This window comes from Taudactylus pleione, unplaced genomic scaffold (genome assembly GCF_031769625.1).
Source record: "Taudactylus pleione unplaced genomic scaffold, aTauple2 ptg000986l, whole genome shotgun sequence".
NCBI classification, from domain to species: Eukaryota; Metazoa; Chordata; class Amphibia; order Anura; family Myobatrachidae; genus Taudactylus; species Taudactylus pleione.
Window position 1 is genome coordinate 149,668 of NW_028285387.1, and position 19,435 is coordinate 169,102.

Genomic DNA, 19,435 nt, shown 5'->3' on the forward strand with positions numbered 1-19,435 from the left:
ACAGTGCACGGGGAGGCAGTCTTCTCAGTGAGGCCACAAGTTCCTACAGTGAACGGGGGGGAAGCTGCTTCCTCAGTGATGTCAGATTCCAATGAGAGCAACAGCCCAGCTACTCCATGGTGCCAGGGTCATTTTAGAACTCAAAGTGACAGGTTATGCACCATTGGTATGAACTCTAATAGCATGCAAGTCACGTGTACACTGAGCCGTTTTGGCCTTTAAAAACACCATAATCACACATTAGGAAAATGCATATATATTTAATATAAGACTCTGTTTTTACATTTAAAAAAAAAAAAAAAAAAACTGTTTAAAAAATAAAAACATATAATCCCTGAATACTTAATGATTAGAACACCTGGCAGGGCAGCGAGTCGAAGCGCTGCTTAGGCACACGAGTGGCTGGGAACATTCCTCCTCCCCCCTATTTATCCCACAGATGGTGTAGTCCAGAATAGACTCCGGTCACTGACCAGCAGGTGACATCAGTTCTCTAATTCTTTACTTAAATTATATAAAAAAATAAAAAGTGTAATAACTTAACTCCAGGCTCTCTGAAAAGTCAGCCCTGATTTAGATTTGCATAGGAAGTATGAAAACCAAGGGCCACAAAGTGGCGGGTGGGAATTAAGAGGCCTTTGGCTGAAACGTCATTATAGGCACGGAGCAGCTTCCAGCAAGAGATGCGATCCCTGCAGCGCTTCAGAAGAGAGAGACAGATTTGAACAATTTGGCAACTTGTAATTGGGCGCCAGGCGGGATAACATCCGACACTGGGAAACCATGAAACAAAAGGACGAAGAGCAAAAGATGGCAGCGACACGACGCGTTCCGCCCCAAATCACAAGGGGAAACGAGGCAGTGCACAGTCATTGGTTAAAGGCCAAGTGGTATCAGTAGAACATAATTCAAGGGAAAATAACGTTTTGGAGACTGCAGCAGCTTCGGAAGACACAAACTGGTGTATACAAGTCCTCGCACGGTTCCTGAGATCTTACAGTCCCTGACGTGACACACACACACAGGCACTCCGACCGATACTGGTTTGTTCCTCGGTCAGTGACAGTAAGCGGCACGTGGCTGTGACGTTTGGAAACCCTCAGATATAGTATCTGGATACCAGGACCCTCAGGAACTCCGGTAAGGTGGCTGATCACAGATGCTATAGGAGCCCAACCATTTGATCGATCTGACGCATGTAGACGCTCTTTAGCGGGAGAGAATAGCGCCGTTCCTCAGGAACTCTGTAACACTGAACACGAGATAGAAGCGTTAGACACATAATAGACCAAATAAAATAGTTCATCCAGTCTGCTCTGTTATATGTAACCGGACCGTATAGAATATTGTGACATTAGTTAGATACATTGTTGGAGAGGGCGCATCAAACACGAACAGAGGGCCTGATTCAGAGCCGGACGCTCTGACAGAGCGCTCGCTCTGAATCAGGGCCCTCCTACCTAAAATTGGTGCGGCCTCTTGGACGCTCGCATAGCTGTGGGTGACCACCCACAGCTTATGCGAGCGTCCATGATTATGGTCGCGATGGTCAAGACCATCGCGACCATCGGGCTTGCGACGAGACCCTGCGGTAGGGTCTCGCTGCCGCAAGCCCTGGAGTGATTTTGGCTCTATCAGAGCCAAAATCACTCCCACTGACATCACTAGTGATGTCAGTGGGGCCGGACCCAGACGGTAGGCGTTCCCATGGGAACGCCTCCGTCTGGGCAGCCACGCCCCCGGCACGCCCACCAAAGGGGGCGTGCTGTCAATCACCATCGACAGCACGCCCCCTTTGGTGCGAGACCCCGAGCGACGGCTTCCCCGTCGCTCGCCGGGTCTCGTGCATGCGCACGACGGTACATTTGGGTACCATCGACCCGCTTGCGAGCGGGTCTGAATGAGACCGAGAGTCTGTTTTTTCATAGTGATGGGCTCAGATTACAGCCATTATCATTGGTATCAGGTAGCACAATATATACTTCTTGTGTGTTTATACATTTTATATTGTGTTTTACAGGACTTTACATTTGTTACCATGTCACTATAAAGCCGTACTCTATGTAATCTAGCTATAATGCATCTAGCGCGGTTTTGTTGGTTTTTATCTGGTTTAGTGTGGATTTGGGCTAAGACGTTGTGGGGTCTATTTACTAAGCAGTGTTAGGAGACAGAGTGAAAAGTGATAAGGTACCAGCCAATCAGCTCCCAACTGTCATTTTTCAAACACAGCCTGTGAGATGACAGTTGGGAGCTGATTGGCTGGCACCTTATCACTTTTCACTCTGTCTCCTAACACTGCTTAGTAAATAGACCCCTGACTCTCCCTAGAACAGCGGCTTATTAATAGCGTCATATTGGGTCTATGAGACGTATTCAATTTGTGAGCGAAAAGTCCATTCTGGACTTTTCGCTCCGCATCGGAGCTTTTCTGGGGATAAAGTATCGGGCGCGTGCCCGCTTTACCCCCGTATTCAATTACAAAGGAGCGAAAACGGGACCCGGCGAATTTGGATCCACGGAAAAAAATGGGAATTTTCTGGAAATGTGTCTGGGTCCCCTCTAAAGATGTCCAGACATGGGGGATCACTATGGGTACCCCCATTTTTGCCTGCTGAAGGAAGTCGGGGTTTGTAATAGCCGCGGCAGGAGCATATTTGCGGCTATGAAGAAGTGGTGAAGAATAGCACTTAAGATTTTTTTTTTTTTTTAAATTACTATTCCTAATCAAATTTGGGGTACATGAAAATGGGGGTGAGCAAATTTTTAAGTCCCTAAAGGTAATTTTAAAAATTCTGCAAAAAGGCACCTGCCGCTACTCTGCGCAATGAAGAAAACACCTGCCGCATACAAGGGAACCCCTGTGGATTTAATTTGTCTATTTTACAAGTGTTTTTCCGTATTTTTATTTTTTTTCACCCCAAAAATAAACTACATTTTTGTGGGGGTGTCCTGATTTTGTTTTTAAGTTTTTGACAGTTTATTTTTAAATGACATTCCCAGGGGTGCAGGCTATTTTTTTTTTTAAGCCTGCACCCCTAAACCCCAATTCTGCACTTTCTTTCGCCATGTTAAACATGGTGAAAACTTATCCCCGTTTTTTTTACAAAGACTTATCAACCCGGCGAAAAGTCTTTAAAATTGAATACGGGGGATAATTCAAATAGGCAAAATTACGTCATCGGCGATAATTTATCAATTAGGCTCCCACTTTTCGCAGCCTTATTGAATGCCCCCCTAAGTGTTTATATTTATAGAACGTACTTGATAAATGACAGACAGACTGATTGGTTGCTATGGGGAACTTCACTTTTCTTCAGAAGATTTGTTACACCTATGTATCAGGAGATTGGATTGGAGCTTTACTATAAAGCTTGGTACAATATATTGGGCAATCTTGCGATTTATGATAAATCTCAATGACATCTTATAATATGTACCCACAAATACACCCAATTTGTTTGTTGAATTGGTTGGTTGCATCTTCCCATCTGATGTGCTGTAAGGTGCGACTCGGTTTTGTTGAATTAGGCTTGTAATAATATATTGCGTCCTCGTGTAGCAGACTGTGTAGGGTGTACGGCGATGGGATATATCGTTACATCGTATTACCGCGCCGGCACATAGCGGAGGTGTGTATCCCTCTTCAGATCTTTCACTCGTTTTGAATTACTAGTTTAGGATTTAAAAAAAAATAAATAAATAACTCAGAAACCAGGTACAGCAGACACCGCTGCAAATGTCCTGGGTGAAACGTCTCATCAAACAAAAATACCTGGACGACCGATACCAGCCAAAACTCACATGAAGCCCTGTGACGTCATCTATGACCATATTACAAACAAACACAAGCTATTACACACCGGGCGGTGACGTCAGCCATCATTAGAATCTACATGTCACAACTATAACTTATAGTATAGCCCAGCATATGAGAGGGGAGGACCAAATTCCCAATACAGAACTGACTGGGTGTGTTACCCGGTAGACCGCACAACATGGCTGCCTCCATCGTGGCAGGAGGACTGTAAAAGGAGCCACCACCTTCCTCCCCGTCCCTGCCCAGATAATCATTCTCCTTCAGAAACTCTGAAGACACAACACCCCCAGCTCCCGACTTACATTGCTGCTTAGGTTGGCAGCACGGAGTTTGCTCTGGGACAGCTTATCTGCACTGGAGGTAGCTTTGGTGTCCGGACGAAAGATGTCCTTCCAGGCTTTGTTCCTGAAGCGGGGGTCAATTGGAATCAGGTGGCCCTCAGTTGTGAAGAGATATTTGTTGCCCGTCATGTGCAGCGGGTTCTCCTCATCAAAAAGCTGCAAAAGTAGGAAAAACAGAATTGGGAGGTGTCCATCGGAAAAGGGAGGGTGGGGGGTGTAAGCATAACCTGCCACCTCCGGAGCTCAGCACCATTACGTAAAGGTTTTCCTCACCAAGTAGAGATATTTGCACGTCTCGCTCAAGAAGAAGCTCTCCATACGATCCTCCTGGGACTTGTCGATCACGTGGTGGAGCGTTGCATAACCACACCTGCAAGTAAGACCAGTCAGACTTACAGAGAGCAGAGACGAGGGTGGCGAGAGACAATGGACCTGCTCACCCGCTGCACTCACCGGGCCTTGGCGTGTTTCTCCAAGCTGCGCAGAATGTCCATCCCGACGTGTAGGTAGAACGGGTTCTTAGTGGCCTTGGGGAAAGCGGGGAGAGAAATCAGAGGCGATTGACGGAATTCAGGACTTGATGACGTAGCGGCAGTTGGCTACAAAACAGCGGAACTCAGTGTTTAATTGTAACAAGTTACATTATCACAAAATTCCGTTAAGATTAAGAGATGCAAGATTGATATTTAAATCCCCCTCATCAATGCTGCAGCTTTCCCTATTCAGATTATTAGTAACATTATTAATAAATCTTCTCCACACTACACTCAAGTCACATTGTAGCGGGAACGAGGGCTTATAATGTGTAAACGTAGCTTCACGATAATCTCTCAGAGGCGAAACAAGACACAAAAAAGTGAAATTAGGGAAGGGCCCAGACCGGTGTGTACCTGTAACTGCCCTTATACAGGGCTGTGCTCATCTGCCTATAAGACATCTGTCATATTACAGGGGATTTAGGCCCTCATTCAGAGCCGTTCGCTATTTGCGTTCGTTCAAAAACAAGGGGTGGCTATGCAAATGATCCGTTCGCACATTGCGGTCTGTTCACACCTCTAAGTCTGAACGAGCGAGCAAAACATACGCTCTTTTATTTCTTAAAAACGCCCCCTGGCCGCTCGCACCATACGTCATGTCCGCTATTTATTAGATTAATCGAGTACATCGAACAGGATATGAACTGCTCGCTATTCTTGTGGTTGGTTTTTTCAACCGCTATTTTGCGAGCAGTTCTGAGTTAAAAAAAACCAAGTGACGTGGTCATTGACGCTGCTGTATTAATTATGCACACCCATAAAACGCCCGTTTTGACCTTTAAGCACGCCTGCGTTCTGATCTCCACTCCCCGTTTTCAAGCACCTTCCCCTGTTACCACCCACATACGCCTCCTACTGTCACTCAAAATAGCAGGCACTCGCTATATTGCGTACAAATGATTTTCGGCCGCACTGACTGGTTCGTGCATGCGTACTAAAAACCGTACGCATGCGCAGATGTGCGAACATCACTCGGAACGAGCGTACTGCCGATAGATAGCGAGTGGCTCTGAATGAGGGCCTTAGTACACAACAAAGGTAGTTATAATACGCAGACACCACCACCGTGCACATGGTAACTACAAGAGATTCAACCCTATACTTTTTATCTTCCCTTTCTATGGTGTATTATGTAATAAATGAGACAGATGTACTGTATATAGAACCTGGTTAGAAGACATTTACATAACATCATTAAGCCTGATTGCAGAGCCAGCCAGTGTTCTGCCATTGTTTCCCCTCTCTTCTCCATTACCTATTACAGAACTTTCCTGCCAACTGAACTTTGGTTTACTGGTCCTCTCGGTGCGATAGTTTGAGACGTGGCGTGGCTGACAGAGAAGGGCACGATATCACAGGCATGACATCACAGAAGTAGAGGATGACATCATTAACAAACGTAAGCTTCTTTCTATGCAGATAGATGCATCAGTCTAGGGGCCATACAAGGTGAAGGCCTACTCTCCAGCCTGACTAAACCATACTATGGTGAGAGCAGATAAAATGTCACATCAAGGCCTTACCTCCCCCACCGGGTTATTTGTACATCGCCGGGGTGTTACATGGGAAGCGTGCCTGAGAACACACGTGTGTATGTACCCGCAGTACCCTCATGTACGTGTGTATGTACCCGCAGTACTGCACCTCATTATCTCACTAATAACTAATTCCATCCAACAAAACCAAACAGGTTTCATTACCACCGCAATAACAGGTGTATTTGTGCCTCCAACCTACCACCAACCGCAAGTGCACCCAGGCAGCCTCTGGGCACACAAAATGGCATAAATTTTTATCAAAGGAATAGCAAAAAGCAACAGCCCCTTTCCCTCTTCCCCTGTGCCCGGGTAACACCCCCTTTCCCTCTTCCCCTGTGCCCGGGTAACACCCCCTTTCCCTCTTCCCCTGTGCCCGGGTAACACCCCCTTTCCCTCTTCCCCTGTGCCCGGGTAACACCCCTTTCCCCCTTCCCCGGTGCCCGGGTAACACCCCCTTTCCCCCTTCCCCTGTGCCCGGGTAACACCCCCTTTCCCCCTTCCCCTGTGCCCGGGTAACACCCCCTTTCCCCCTTCCACTGTGCTCGGGTAACACCCCCTTTCCCCCTTCCCCTGTGCCCGGGTAACACCCCCTTTCCCTCTTCCCCTGTGCCCGGGTAACTCCCCCTTCCCCTGTGCCCAGGTAACACCCCCTTTCCCCCTTCCCCTGTGCCTGGGTAACACCCCTTTTCCCCTTCCCCTGTGCCTGGGTAACATCCCCTTTTCCCCTTCCCCTGTGCCCGGGTAACACCCCCTTTCCCTTTTCCCTGGTAACACCTCCTTTCCCCTGTGCCTGGGTAACACCCCCTTTCCCTTTCCCCTGTGCCTGGGTAACACCCCCTTTTCCCCTTCCCCTGTGCCTGGGTAACACCCCCTTTTCCCCTTCCCCTGTGCCTGGGTAACACCCCCTTTTCCCCTTCCCCTGTGCCTGGGTAACACCCCCTTTTCCCCTTCCCCTGTGCCTGGGCAACACCCCCTTTCCCCTGTGCCTGGGTAACACCCCCTTTTCCCCTTCCCCTGTGCCTGGGCAACACCCCCTTTCCCCTGTGCCTGGGTAACACCCCCTTTTCCCCTTCCCCTGTGCCTGGGTAACACCCCCTTTTCCCCTTCCCCTGTGCCCGGGTAACACCCCTTTCCCCCGTGCTAGAGAGAATTAGGCAGAAGAGAATGATAGAAGCAGCGGCAGGAAACACTCACCTGATACAGGAGGTAGGTGGACTCCACCAGTTCCGGTCTGAGAGGGTAGAAGGAGACGTCGGGCGCCTGCAGCTGCCAGTTGTACCTCTCGGGCAGGGCTCCGTACCTCTTCCAGATGGCATAGTAGAAGGCGTGCAGACAAATGGCGTCCTCGATGTCTCCTTTCAGGACCTGCATGGAGGAAACGGGTTTTACTGCTGGGCGCTTCCATAGGAACAACCACCGGGGCGGCAATGGGGTGAGCTGGTACCTGAAGGCCTGGAAAGAAAGCCTGAAGGGAATCTATCCACGTGTTCATGATCTGCCCATTAAACATGTTGACGTTGACATATAGCGGCGGATCCCCCTCCCCTTCATTGCACGCTTCCCGCCTAGGGTGGAAATAAGGAATAAGCGTCATATTATCTGCGACATGAACTCACATCTCTATGTGCTACCGATGATAAATACCACTGTACGTCCCATTAGAGCGGGGTCTATATATTAGGTCAGCATTCTCTACCAATGATAAATCGTATCAGAGAAGTGCATACACCCCTGGAGATAATAACGTCATTTGTGTCATTGTCACATACTATAATGTTAAATTCCTATATGATATGAATGCTAAATACTGACATGTTAAAGTTTTAATGTATTTTATGCCTGACAGAGCGCGGCAGTAATAACACACAGCGTCAATAATTAGGGAACCTGAGCACGAAGAGCTGACACACGCAAGGTAATCGCAATTGAGAAATTTATTTACATACAGTGAGCACAGGGTCTGATTCAGAGCCGGACGCTATTTGCGCTCGCTCGTTCAGAAAAAGGGGCCGGCTATTCAAATTAACCGTTCGCTCTTTGCGGTCTGTTCACGCCTCTAGGTCTGAACGAGCGAACCAAACATGCGGTCGTTTTTTTGGAAAACTACGCCCCCTGGCCGCTCGCATCCTACGTCATGTCCGCTATTTATTAGATTAATCGAGTACATCGACCAGGGTATGAGCTGCTCACTATTCTTGTGGTTGGTTTTTCCTACCGCAATCTTGCGAGCAGTTCTGACTATAAAATAACCCAGTGACGTGGTCAATGACGCTGCTGTATTAATTATGCACATCCATAAAACGCCCGTTTTGACCTTTAAGCACGCCTGCGATCGGACCTCCACTCCCCGTTTTCAAGCACCTTCCCCTGTTACCACCCACATACGCCTCCTCCTGTCACTCAAAATAGCAGGCATTCGCTATTTAGCGAACAAACGATTTTCGGCCGCACTGACTGGTTCGCGCATGCGTATTACGATCCGTACGCATGCGCAGTTGTGCAAACATCGCTCGGAACGAACGAGCGGCCGCTTACGAGCGGCTCTGAATCAAGCCCACAGTCTCAGCGCACATTGTGTGTCCTGTATTATTCAAGAATATCGATCAATACCAATCAATAGAGGGAAATGAGTGAGGTCACACACAACCATCAGATTCTGGCCTGGATACAGAGATATACGCTATTCCCATGTCCACACAACTGAGTGATAATTGGCAATCTGCGCATTCGCCTGAGTCGTACTGAGCAGCGACTATTTACTCGCAGAGTGATTGAAAGCCAGGGAGCGTGTGTGGGACGTAGCGGGTCTTGGCGAGAAAAAACGCTGGTGTGTCGCAACAGTTTCAGGGGCCTGCGATATCCTGCATCTGCGAGCCCATACACAATAAAAAGGTCTCTGGCGTCTCAGTTCCCGCGTTAATCCTGCGCAACCATAGCGTTACTCAGAAGACAAACGCGAAGGATCAGCGAGCGACGCGGATTATTGTATGTAGGTGCTCGCTGGTGGGCGTCAGTACTGTGTCCTGGTGGCTGCAATATTTGTTTATTTGCGCACTGCAGCTGCGTAAGGGATCCCAGCTGCGCCCCCAGTAGTAATCACCCCCCTGGTAGTGCCCCCAGTAGTAATCCACCGCCCTGGTAGTGCCCCCAGTAGTAATCACTCCCCTGTTAGTGCCCCCAGTAGTAATCCCCCCTGGTAGTGCCCCCAGTAGTAATACCCCCTGGTAGTGCCCCCAGTAGTAATATCTCCCATTGGTAGTGCCCCCAGTAGTAATATCTCCCATTGGTAGTGCCCCCAGTAGTAATCCACCCCCCTGGTAGTGCCCCCAGTAGTAATATGCCCCCTGGTAGTGCCCCCAGTAGTAATCCCCCCTGGTAGTACCCCCAGTAGTAATCCACCCCCCTGGTAGTGCCCCCAGTAGTAATATGCCAGCCTGGTAGTGCCCCCAGTAGTAATATACCCCCCTGGTAGTGCCCCCAGTAGTAATCCACCCCCCTGGTAGTGCCCCCAGTAGTAATCCACCCCCCTGGTAGTGCCCCCAGTAGTAATCCACCCCCCTGGTAGTGCCCCCAGTAGTAATCACCCCCCTGGTAGTGCCCCCAGTAGTAATCCACCCCCCTGGTAGTGCCCCCAGTAGTAATATGCCCCCAGTAGTAATATCCCCCCCTGGTACTGCCCCCAGTAGTAATCCACCCCCCTGGTAGTGCCCCCAGTAGTAATCCACCCCCCTGGTAGTGCCCCCAGTAGTAATCCACCCCCCTGGTAGTGCCCCCAGTAGTAATCACCCCCCTGGTAGTGCCCCCAGTAGAAATCCCCCCCCCCTGGTACTGCCCCCAGTAGTAGCGAGACGTAATAAAAAATAAAAAAAACACTTACCTGAAACCCCACTCCTGGTCCCGACGCTGCTACCGGCTCCTCCGGCCGCTTTGCATCATTATGCATCATGAGGACGTCTCTCCCATTACCCACTCTCATCGGCTGCTGATTACAACAAACACGCAGTTGCCGGCTCCGGCGGCTGTGTGTTTGGCAGTGTGTAGTGCTGACCGGACGGCGCTACACACGCGGTGCACACAGTCTGCACCGCAGCCTGCATGGTACGCCACTCAGCTGCGTACCATGCGGGCATGACTCGAGTACAGGCCAAGGGGGGGCTTTATCAGCACAATAAATGTGCTGAAAAACTCGGCTTATACTAGAGTATATACGGTAATTAAAAATGCCTATTCGCACTACTCGCAGTGGAGGGATGTGAATTGACTGTCAAATGAGAATTGAGAGAAGTGCATGAAAAAGTGGGGAGACCATCCTGTACCCCCCAAAATGGATAATTTCGTTACCCGTTCCCAATTGACTGTTTGTGGGAATTAGGAAGGTACTGTAGGTTTTTAAATGGTGTCAAATGGCTGATTTGTGTGGGTGTTTGTTTTTAAAATGCAAGAAAATTATTTTTTTGTTTAATCTCAAATGAATTAAATAAAAAATGCAAAAAAAAAAAAAAGTAGGAAGAATTAAAAAAAATAAAAAAATAAAAACAAAAAGGTGATTTTGGGGTACTTTGGGGGCACCTTGGAAAAAAAAAATATGATAAAAAAAAAAAAAATAATGTTTCTATTAAAAAATATTGTAATTAAATTTGGGGTGCCTAAACTAACAAAAAAGTAGATTTTGGGGTAATTTGAGGACATTTTTGTTTTTTATTTACCCCCAAAAAATGACATGTAATTATTGCACTAATTAAGCTAAATGGAAACGTCCAATTGCCTAATTAGTCATTAGGGGGCTGTCCAAGGGTTTCAGCATGGTGTCCCCACATTTTAACCTTACAATAAAGATTTTCCTTTCCATCTCTCACCCTCAGGGAGGTGCGAATGGTTACATGAGAATTCAGTCTGACTGATCAGTGCGAGTTGCTAACTGGATTGTAAAACAAATTCGCTATGCGAATTCCAAGAGAAAATAGCAACTCGCACCTAATTGGTTTGACCCCAAAGAGTATACAGAAAGTATTCCAGACAGCAGTGTATAATATACACAGATAATAATGAAGGACCTTCTGCAGAGGGAATAGATGAAAGGGATTACCAGCTAGACATCAGATACAGCCAGTGGTACATTGTATATTCCCATATGTGCAATTATCCTTGTACCCAGCAACAATCAATGCTGCTCGTTAACCACATCTGCGCAATATGCCAGCTTTTCCCTTGGACAAAATACATTTCTCAGAGCAAACAAGCCCTCACATCTCCCAAACCTGCGCACGGGATACGTCAACATAACGTCTGGTTATACCAGAAGACGCGGGAAGTACACATCCAGCAGATTACTGGCTGTATAAATAGGGGGGGCTACACCTCAGAACTCAGCCTCTCAGGTCTGTACAAAAAAAAAAAAGCTACTGCAGAAGACTAGTAACCAGGGGTCTCCAGCTAGCTGAGTCCCACTGTCCTGCCTCTGACGGCGCGCAGGAGCTTTCCCTGACAATGGCGGATATCCTATATAACAATTTGTGGCGTAAACTTCAGCGATGAAACCTTGCAAGTACCAGACAAATATCCCATAATCTGTTATCCCACCCCCCGTGAACCCCATTATACAACATACCCTCTCCGCAGGTGGCTCTGGATGCTTTTATAAGCCTCATTAAACATGTGCAAATCCTCCTCTTCTCCAAACAAGATGTAGGACTTCAGCAGGTACTCATAGAAAGAGTCCAGGCCTGCTCCGAGACCACTCTGCTTCCCAACCCACTGCCCAGTCTGGATATCCACCACGTTACCTGTGAACAAAGAGCAGTACGGGATAGAGTGAGCAACAGCGGACAAAGCCTCGGACAGGGTTCAGGCACCGTCTCCCAAAATCATTCCTACCCAGGAGACCGGTGTTATTGTTCCGCAGACCCCAGAGGGCTTGCACAGCACGACGGGCCATCCATTCAAACGTGGAGTCTCCAAGCAGCCTGCTGAGGATGCCAAACTCTACCAGCAGGGAACCAGCGCCAGCCGTGCACGTCTCATTCAGGCTATCAGGCGGAACGCCCTTCTTAAGGTTTACCTGCAGAGAAGAGAAAGGAAGCTTAGAATAGTCACCATGGACGCGGTGGAACCCGAACAGGTCACTAACATTACAACTCAATAACCGTCAGGCCGGACTAAGATCAGCGTCAGCCTCATTGAGACGGTTTTGCCAATATAAGCACGTGTATATATTTGTTTTCTAACGGCCTCGCTCACGTTGCCAGAGGCAACACCTAGACTGCAGGGCGTATGTGGTACAGATGTGTCCTTTCTTACTGTTGCACCAAATAGCCCCTCTGCATCTGATTCGCATAAATAAAACGCAAAGCGGCGACAAAACTACATTGCTAGCGTGCGCTGATCAAATCTGTGCGCAACATTTGTATATCTGTGTGCGACTGATGGCCTGATTCAGAGATTTACTGAACAGCACAGTCGCTGCGTCTTTGCACACAACGGCTGCACTAAAATATTTAACCGCCGCAGGTGGTGTGTCTGATCCGGTGCTGCATCTGAAGATGCAGCTTCGGATCAAGTGCGTGACCAATGGACTTCTGAGCGACCATCGGGTTACTTGGAATGTCTGGAAAAATGGCGCTGCCGGGTCAAAGGACGCAGCCACTGGCTTCAGCACACCCAGAAAACAAGGCCGACACTCCCCAGTTTTCTGAAACACTCCCTGCCGCAGCCCCCATACGATAGCAGCGCCCAGGGCACCGGCTGGGGAGAGGAGCCACCTTAGGAACACGCAGCCCTGAAGCGGCAAGTTCACATTATATTATAATGCAGTAAAATGAGAAACGCATCTGTGTAAAAAGTGCCCCGACGCGATTCATCCACGACTTCGATTGTGTATCAAACCAAGTCATGTGCGGTGACAGTCGCACGCCAGCTTCCCTGCTCTTGTACACTGAGTTGCTTTTCGCTGCGTCTGCAAGACCATTTAAAAAAAAAAAAAAAAAGATTGGCTACTACTCTCGGCGCGTGCCAGTCACGCCAGCTGTCTGCACCATATGGCCTACGTACACCCAGTAAGTGAGGACACATCTGTATATAGATACAGCCACTTCATGCAGAAAGTAACTCGTGTTCATGCTATCCTGGGAAGGAATCTCTTATTGGGTAAGTAATTATCCAGTCTGGAGATTGGCGGAGGTAATATTTAACCTGTGCCACCTTCTAATTTATGTGCTAATGATGGGTCAACAAGGACAACACAATACGGCAACGGAATGGTACTAAAACTATGCTCTCTCCACAATCCACACTAAATAGTGTTTACAATCATCATCTTGTGCTTTCTGTCCCCTGCCACGTACTCTGGGGTACGGCATCCCTGTTCTGGTGTTCTCAAAGGCAGGAAGAAGTCGGACAGCCAGGTCGTGCGCCATCTGCAAGAGTTCATTATCGTAACCGTAAACCGTCATGTTGCCAAACGGTTGCTTGGCGTCCGTCAGGATGATGTGTGCAGATAGCAGACTACCCAGAATCCTGAACAAATGACAGAGATGACCGGTTATATGACGCAAAAACATACGTACGTCCCCCATGCCCCAAGCGTGAGAACGCCGGCGATTTTAGGACACTTACCGGATGTTTGCCTCAAACACTTGCACGGTGGAATCTTTGTCAAATGACACGGTGTCAATCACCAGACGCACAGCTTTCTGGAACTCTGTGGCATTACCCATAACCTGCAGAGAGAAGACATCTCACACTGAGCCCAACAAACACCTCTGCTAATTCACCCCCCATCGCCCCACCCCGCAACATCTCCAATGTCTGGAATACATACAATGAAAGGAACCTACAGGACAGACTTTCTAGGCTGGCAATGCCACGTAAAAACTTTCACCGAGACTGAAAATTTTGCTTAAAAACAGGTGCAAAAGTCCATGGTATGTACCTCTGGCAGGATGAACAGAGGTACACGCAGAATATCAGTAATTATAGGGTATCAAGCACAGCCAATGTTTTCTGCTTTTTAAAGTGCCCCCTACTAGAAGAAAGTTCATCTCTACTGTGTCTGTTATGTAATATGGGTAAAAAAATCAGCTTTAGGCAGTCTGATGCCATGTGCTAGCCATGCTGGGAACTGTAGTTCTACAGCAGCTGAAGGCCCACAGGCTGCTGGAGTAAACACACCGGTGAGAAACCAGCTAATTATGGCTCCTGAGTGCACGGTGTGAACCAGACTCAGCTAAACACCAGGACAATGACACGTAGTAATAGATAGTGCTAAACAGGCCAACAGTCAAGGACTGAGCACACGAAAAGCTAATCTACAGACTAGAACGTCCCTTAGCAAGTTTACTTACAGGTCTATCACGGAGGTTCTACAGTCATGAGACTAATTTCAAGGAACCAAGTTCCTTCCATAACACCCTTCCTGAAATGTGCATATAATGTTTTTTATCTCCAAATACTCATGATCAGTACTTCCTTTGAGTGCTGCAACTAATTTGTGGGCAAACACCTGACCCTTGGAACTGAGATTTCCTTTCTAATAATAGGGTGAGCAGTGCATGGTTTCGGTTTCATGTGTGTAGTACGTTCCCCAGAGAGCGTGGCACCTGGGTCCCGTGTAATGCGGGGCGCACCTGCTGCTCCTCAGGCAGAAGGGTCGTGTGTAAGGCCAGCTCATCAAACAGCAAGCCAGCTATTGGTCTGCAACACGGACGCTGGTACACCTCCGTCATTCAGGTGCTGATTGGCTAGATATCGACTTCCTACTAGGACACACACAAGCCAATGTCGTTCGATGGAGCAGGAGCCGAGTAACCAGCGACACAGACGCTGCGTCAGCGCGTGCGTTGTAATCGCCCTGCGGGCATTGCGTTGTGTGTTCGGGGACCTGTGATTACAGCAAGGAAGACAGGATACAGATCAGCCAGTAACTCACCGCTAGTGTGTCCATGGCATCAATCAGGGTAAGAGAATAGTTCCCAAGGACATCATTGATGTTAAGATTTGAACTGAAACAACACAGTCAGAGGGATTAACGCAGCCCAGAGGCGGACTGACCCGAGCTGGTCTCGTCCAGGCTACAGGGGAGACACTGCTGTACGGTACAGATCATCATTCATGTGAAAACAATCGGCTTCCACTACTCGCTGTCTACACTTCAGTTTTTTTTTTTTATATTTTGCTAATAAACAAATGAGATAAAGCTGAAAAGCTCCCGGGAACATATATTCCTAATATATTCCCTACTCTCGCCGGACCCCTGTGTAATACACTATATTAAGTGGCCATTAAGAAAACTGGAGGCTGCATATAGCGAGGCCCAGGTCTCCAGCTGGGGAGAGGAGCCACCTTAGGAACACGCAGCCCTCCCTGGAACTGAAGCTGGACGGTCACAATATAGTATAATGTAGTAACTCTTTATAGGGTGACCACGATCACATGTTATACTACATGGAAATACTCGTTTACTAAGTGCAGACTGTTTCCCCTACGTGCAGACTAGATGTAGTTTCAGCCTTACGAAATACATTGACTGTCCCCAGCACCCAAATACTGAGGGCGAATAGGGTGTTTCTATAGGGGGATCGGGGGCTTATCGAAGTAGAAATAAAGTTGGAAATAGTTGAAAAAAAAAAAAAAAAATTATATATATATGCAACGCATGTGAGGATAACGCAACAGTCTGTCCTGCAGATTGCCTCATACATGTATGTTGTATGATTCTGTGTGCACCCAGCTGCAATGTGATCTGATCCCACACAGAATAGCCGACTATGGGCCTTATTCGGGTTGGATCGCACGCAGACTATGATTGCGCATGCATCGCAGAGCGCGAACAGGCCGCTGGGCAGCGAGCACGCAGTCCCATCTCATAGTGATTGACAGGAAGTGACCGTTTGGGGGAGGTCGGCGGAACGCAGGCGTGCCTGTGCGTTTGAACACCGTTACAGGAGCGTGCATAATTAAGCGATTGCACACGCTGGCAGCGGTCTGGATGGCGACAGGAAGTTTAGCAGTTTGTGAGGTAGCGTCAGGTCAACCACAAGTGTGCGAATGGTTCCGATGTTACCGATGGTTTCGCTGACTTGCGGATACGTGTCATGGGAAGTGAGCGGCTTTATGCAGTGATGGGCGTCTTGGTATAGTGCTGCGGGTGCCGTGCGATTGCATTCATTAGCATGTTTTCGCAGCTAGCGGGTGTGTGCGAACGCAGCCGTGCGAACCAACCTGAATCAGGCCCTATATACAAAATAGCTGTACATATATAGAGGGGCCAGAGGGAGCACAGAATGCAGGGACAGGGTGGTATAGAATATAGGGGAGGAGGAGTAGGGGCTGTACAGAATATAGGGGTGAAGGCGGAAAGGGCTGTACAGAAATAATGGGTGAAGGAGGAAGGGGCTGTACGGAAATTAGGGGTGGAGGATAGAGCAGTACAGAGAATATAGGGGCTAAGAAGGAAGGGGCTGTACAGAGAATATAGAAGGGGATGGAGGAAGGGGCTGTACAGAGAATATAGAAGGGGATGGAGGAAGGGGCTGTACAGAGAATAAAGGGGGGGGGCAGTAGGGGCTGTACAGAATTTAGAGGGTGAGGCTGGCAGGGGTGCCAGGGTGAGGATGGCGGGGGTGCCAGGCTAAGGCTGGCAGGGTGTCGGGGGTGAGGCTGGCAGGGGTGCCGGGGGTGAGGCTGGCAGGGGTGCCGGGGGTGAGGCTGGCAGGGGTGCCGGGGGTGAGGCTGGCAGGGGTGCCGGGGGTGAGGCTGGCAGGGGTGCCGGGGGTGAGGCTGGCAGGGGTGCCGGGGGTGAGGCTGGCAGGGGTGCCGGGGGGTGAGGCTGGCAGGGGTGCCGGGGGTGAGGCTGGCAGGGGTGCCGGGGGTGAGGCTGGCAGGGGTGTCGGGGTGAGGCTGGTAGGGTGAGGCTGGCAGGGTGTCGGGCTGAGGCTGGTAGGGTAAGACTGGGACCATACACACACACATAGAGACACTCACGGGTCCCCGGTATCTGGCCCCCGGCCCCGGCACAGGATGGGGTTGAGCTCGTCCTCCGGGAAGGCGTAGTGCATGTAGTTGTCGTAGCCGAAGGAGAACATGCTCCGGGCCATCTCGCGCATCTCCCTCCGCAGCCCGGCCGGGAAGGAGCTGTAGCGGCGCCCGTACTCGTCCCCGAGGTGGTAGCGGCCATAGGTGGACCTGCAGACCGCCGCTCCCCCCGGCCCCGCCGCCCGCACCGCCCCGGGGGAGATCAGGCTCCTGAGAGAGTGGAGACCGAGCCGGAGCAGCAGCAGCCCCAGCAGCAACCACCAGCCCCGCCGCCGCATCCCTGACTCTCCTTCCGGCAGCAGCCGCCCCGCATCGTCCCGGCCCGACTCCGGACACGCCCGACCCCGCAGCGCACGCTGATTGGAGGAGGCACGACACACGAGGTCACCTCTAGCCAATCACTAGCCAGCACGTCACCGAGGCTCAGAGTAGCGTCACGTGTCCATAGAAACGCTTCCTGGAGTTTCCCCTGTGCACAGGCCCCGCCCCTGAGCCTTGTTTACATCCACCTAGATCACGTGACCAGTGGCAGGGACGGCGCCACCATCCTGGCAGTTGCCTAGGGCGCCAAGGGAGGGGGGCGCGCCTCAACCACGGAATCATTCCAGTGCCCCTCCCCCCATCACTTGGCCTGTGGGATCCTGAGACTGGGGCTCTAAGCAGAGAAAGGGCCCTAATAGCTAGTCTGTGGGATCCTGAGGCTGGAGCCCTAAGCAGAGTAGTGTAGTGGCCCTAATAACGCACCTGTGGGATCCTGTGACTGGCATCCTAAACAGAGCAGTGACCCAAACATTGATCCTGTGCAATAATAACCAACCTATGGGATCCTGAGATTGGGGCCCTATGGAGCTTCGGGCACGGTCATGCGGCCCTAAACCCGAGCAATACAATAACCTATGATTGGTGCTTTAAACAGAGGGACTACAGTCCCCAACACTTATTTTATTTATTAACAGTTTCTTATATAGCGCAGCATATTTCGTTGCGCTTTACAATTGTAAGCATTAATAGAACAAAACTGGGTAATAACAGACAGATATATAGGTAGGAAGGCCCTGCTCGCAAGCTTTCCTACCCAATCTATAGGGAAATAGGCATTGATACACAAGGATAGGTGCTATATATTGCATTTTGGTCCAGCCAGAATGCACATTTCCTTGGTTGGCTGCATGATCCAGTCACACAGGAATGTCGACCAAATGTCTTGAGGATGTGTGAGGTTATGTGTGGACTGTGAAAGGGGATGTAATTAGATATGGAAGCTATGACGGTTATGTGGGAGGTTCTGGAATCTGATAAGCTTGCCTGAAGAGGTGAGTTTTCAGGGGACGCTTGAAGGATTGGAGACTAGAGGAAAGTCTTATTGTGCGAGGTAGGTCATTCCATAGAGTGGGTGCAGCACGAAGAAAGTCCTGTAACCGTGAATGGGAGCAAGTAATGTGTGAGGATGAGAGATGCAGATCTTGTGCTGAGCGGAGAGGTCGGGTTGGGAGATATTTTGAGATGAGTGAAGAGATGTATGTTGGTGTGGTTTGGTTAATGGCCTTATGCGTAAGTAACAGTATTTTGTATTGAATACGGTAGAAAACTGGCAACCAATGCAGGGACTGAGAGCGGGCAGCAGAAGAAGAACGTTTCGTAAGGAAGATAAGCCTTGTAGCTGCATTCATAATTGATTGTAATAGCGATAGCCTGTTTCTACTTCAGGGTCCATAGGGGGTCCACAGGGTTGACCTTGTGGTATAGCTGGATCTGGATCCATGGGCACCACGCAGTTAAAGCTTTGCTGCTCCCAGGATGCACTTGGGTCCGTCCTCCTCTATACCCCGGCCACAGGCACCTCAGTTTTAGTTGGTGCCCGGCCGGAGTCGGGTCACCCTGCGCAGTGGGGCTGCATAAGCAGCCCCTAAGCTTTATTCTTTATTTTTTTATTTTTTTTAAAAAAGATTTTATTTTATTTTTACTGTCTTCAGAGCGGCAGCAACAGACTGTCCATCTGGACGTCTACGCTGCCGCTCCAACAGCCCCGCTGGCGCTGCGACGCCGGTACTGATCCGGGGATCGCAGCGGGACCCCGGAGTCAGTACTAGCGTGGCTCCGGGACCACCCAAGGACTGCTGCCGGTCTGAAGGGGCCAGGAAAGCCGCGAGCGCTGCACGCGGGGAAAATGCA

The 19,435-nt window shown here is 49.5% G+C and overlaps 1 protein-coding gene across 2 annotated transcripts; it reads right to left on the reverse strand.

Moving 5' to 3' along the window:
• Positions 1–244: 244 nt before the first annotated feature.
• On the reverse strand, positions 245–17,612 carry EDEM1 (ER degradation enhancing alpha-mannosidase like protein 1). 2 transcript variants are annotated; one of them, XM_088460810.1, is made up of 12 exons: positions 17,213–17,612; positions 15,159–15,231; positions 13,847–13,950; positions 13,576–13,747; positions 12,110–12,293; positions 11,844–12,018; positions 7,680–7,800; positions 7,430–7,600; positions 4,615–4,760; positions 4,435–4,531; positions 4,123–4,317; positions 245–1,252 (listed from the first exon to the last, which is right to left on the reverse strand). In XM_088460810.1, the coding sequence occupies exons 1-12, from the start codon at positions 17,539–17,541 to the stop codon at positions 1,163–1,165; spliced, it is 1,857 nt and encodes a 618-aa protein (XP_088316936.1). In that variant the 5' UTR covers positions 17,542–17,612; the 3' UTR covers positions 245–1,162. The 2 variants fall into 2 exon arrangements, with proteins under 2 accessions (XP_088316936.1, XP_088316937.1); XM_088460811.1 differs by having other exon boundaries at positions 4,615–4,688; positions 17,213–17,611.
• Positions 17,613–19,435: the final 1,823 nt, after the last annotated feature.

Bases quoted from the DNA above. Each gene is read 5' to 3' on its own strand.
- EDEM1 (XM_088460810.1), bottom strand. From the start codon at position 17,541: ATGCGGCGGCGGGGCTGGTGGTTGCTGCTGGGGCTGCTGCTGCTCCGG. The intron at 12,019-12,109 runs GTAGGAATGATT...CTTTGTTCACAG, and splicing joins CAATAACACCGGTCTCCTGG to GTAACGTGGTGGATATCCAG. The intron at 4,761-7,429 runs GTGAGTGTTTCC...GCTGTTTTGTAG, and splicing joins CCACCTACCTCCTGTATCAG to CCAACTGCCGCTACGTCATC.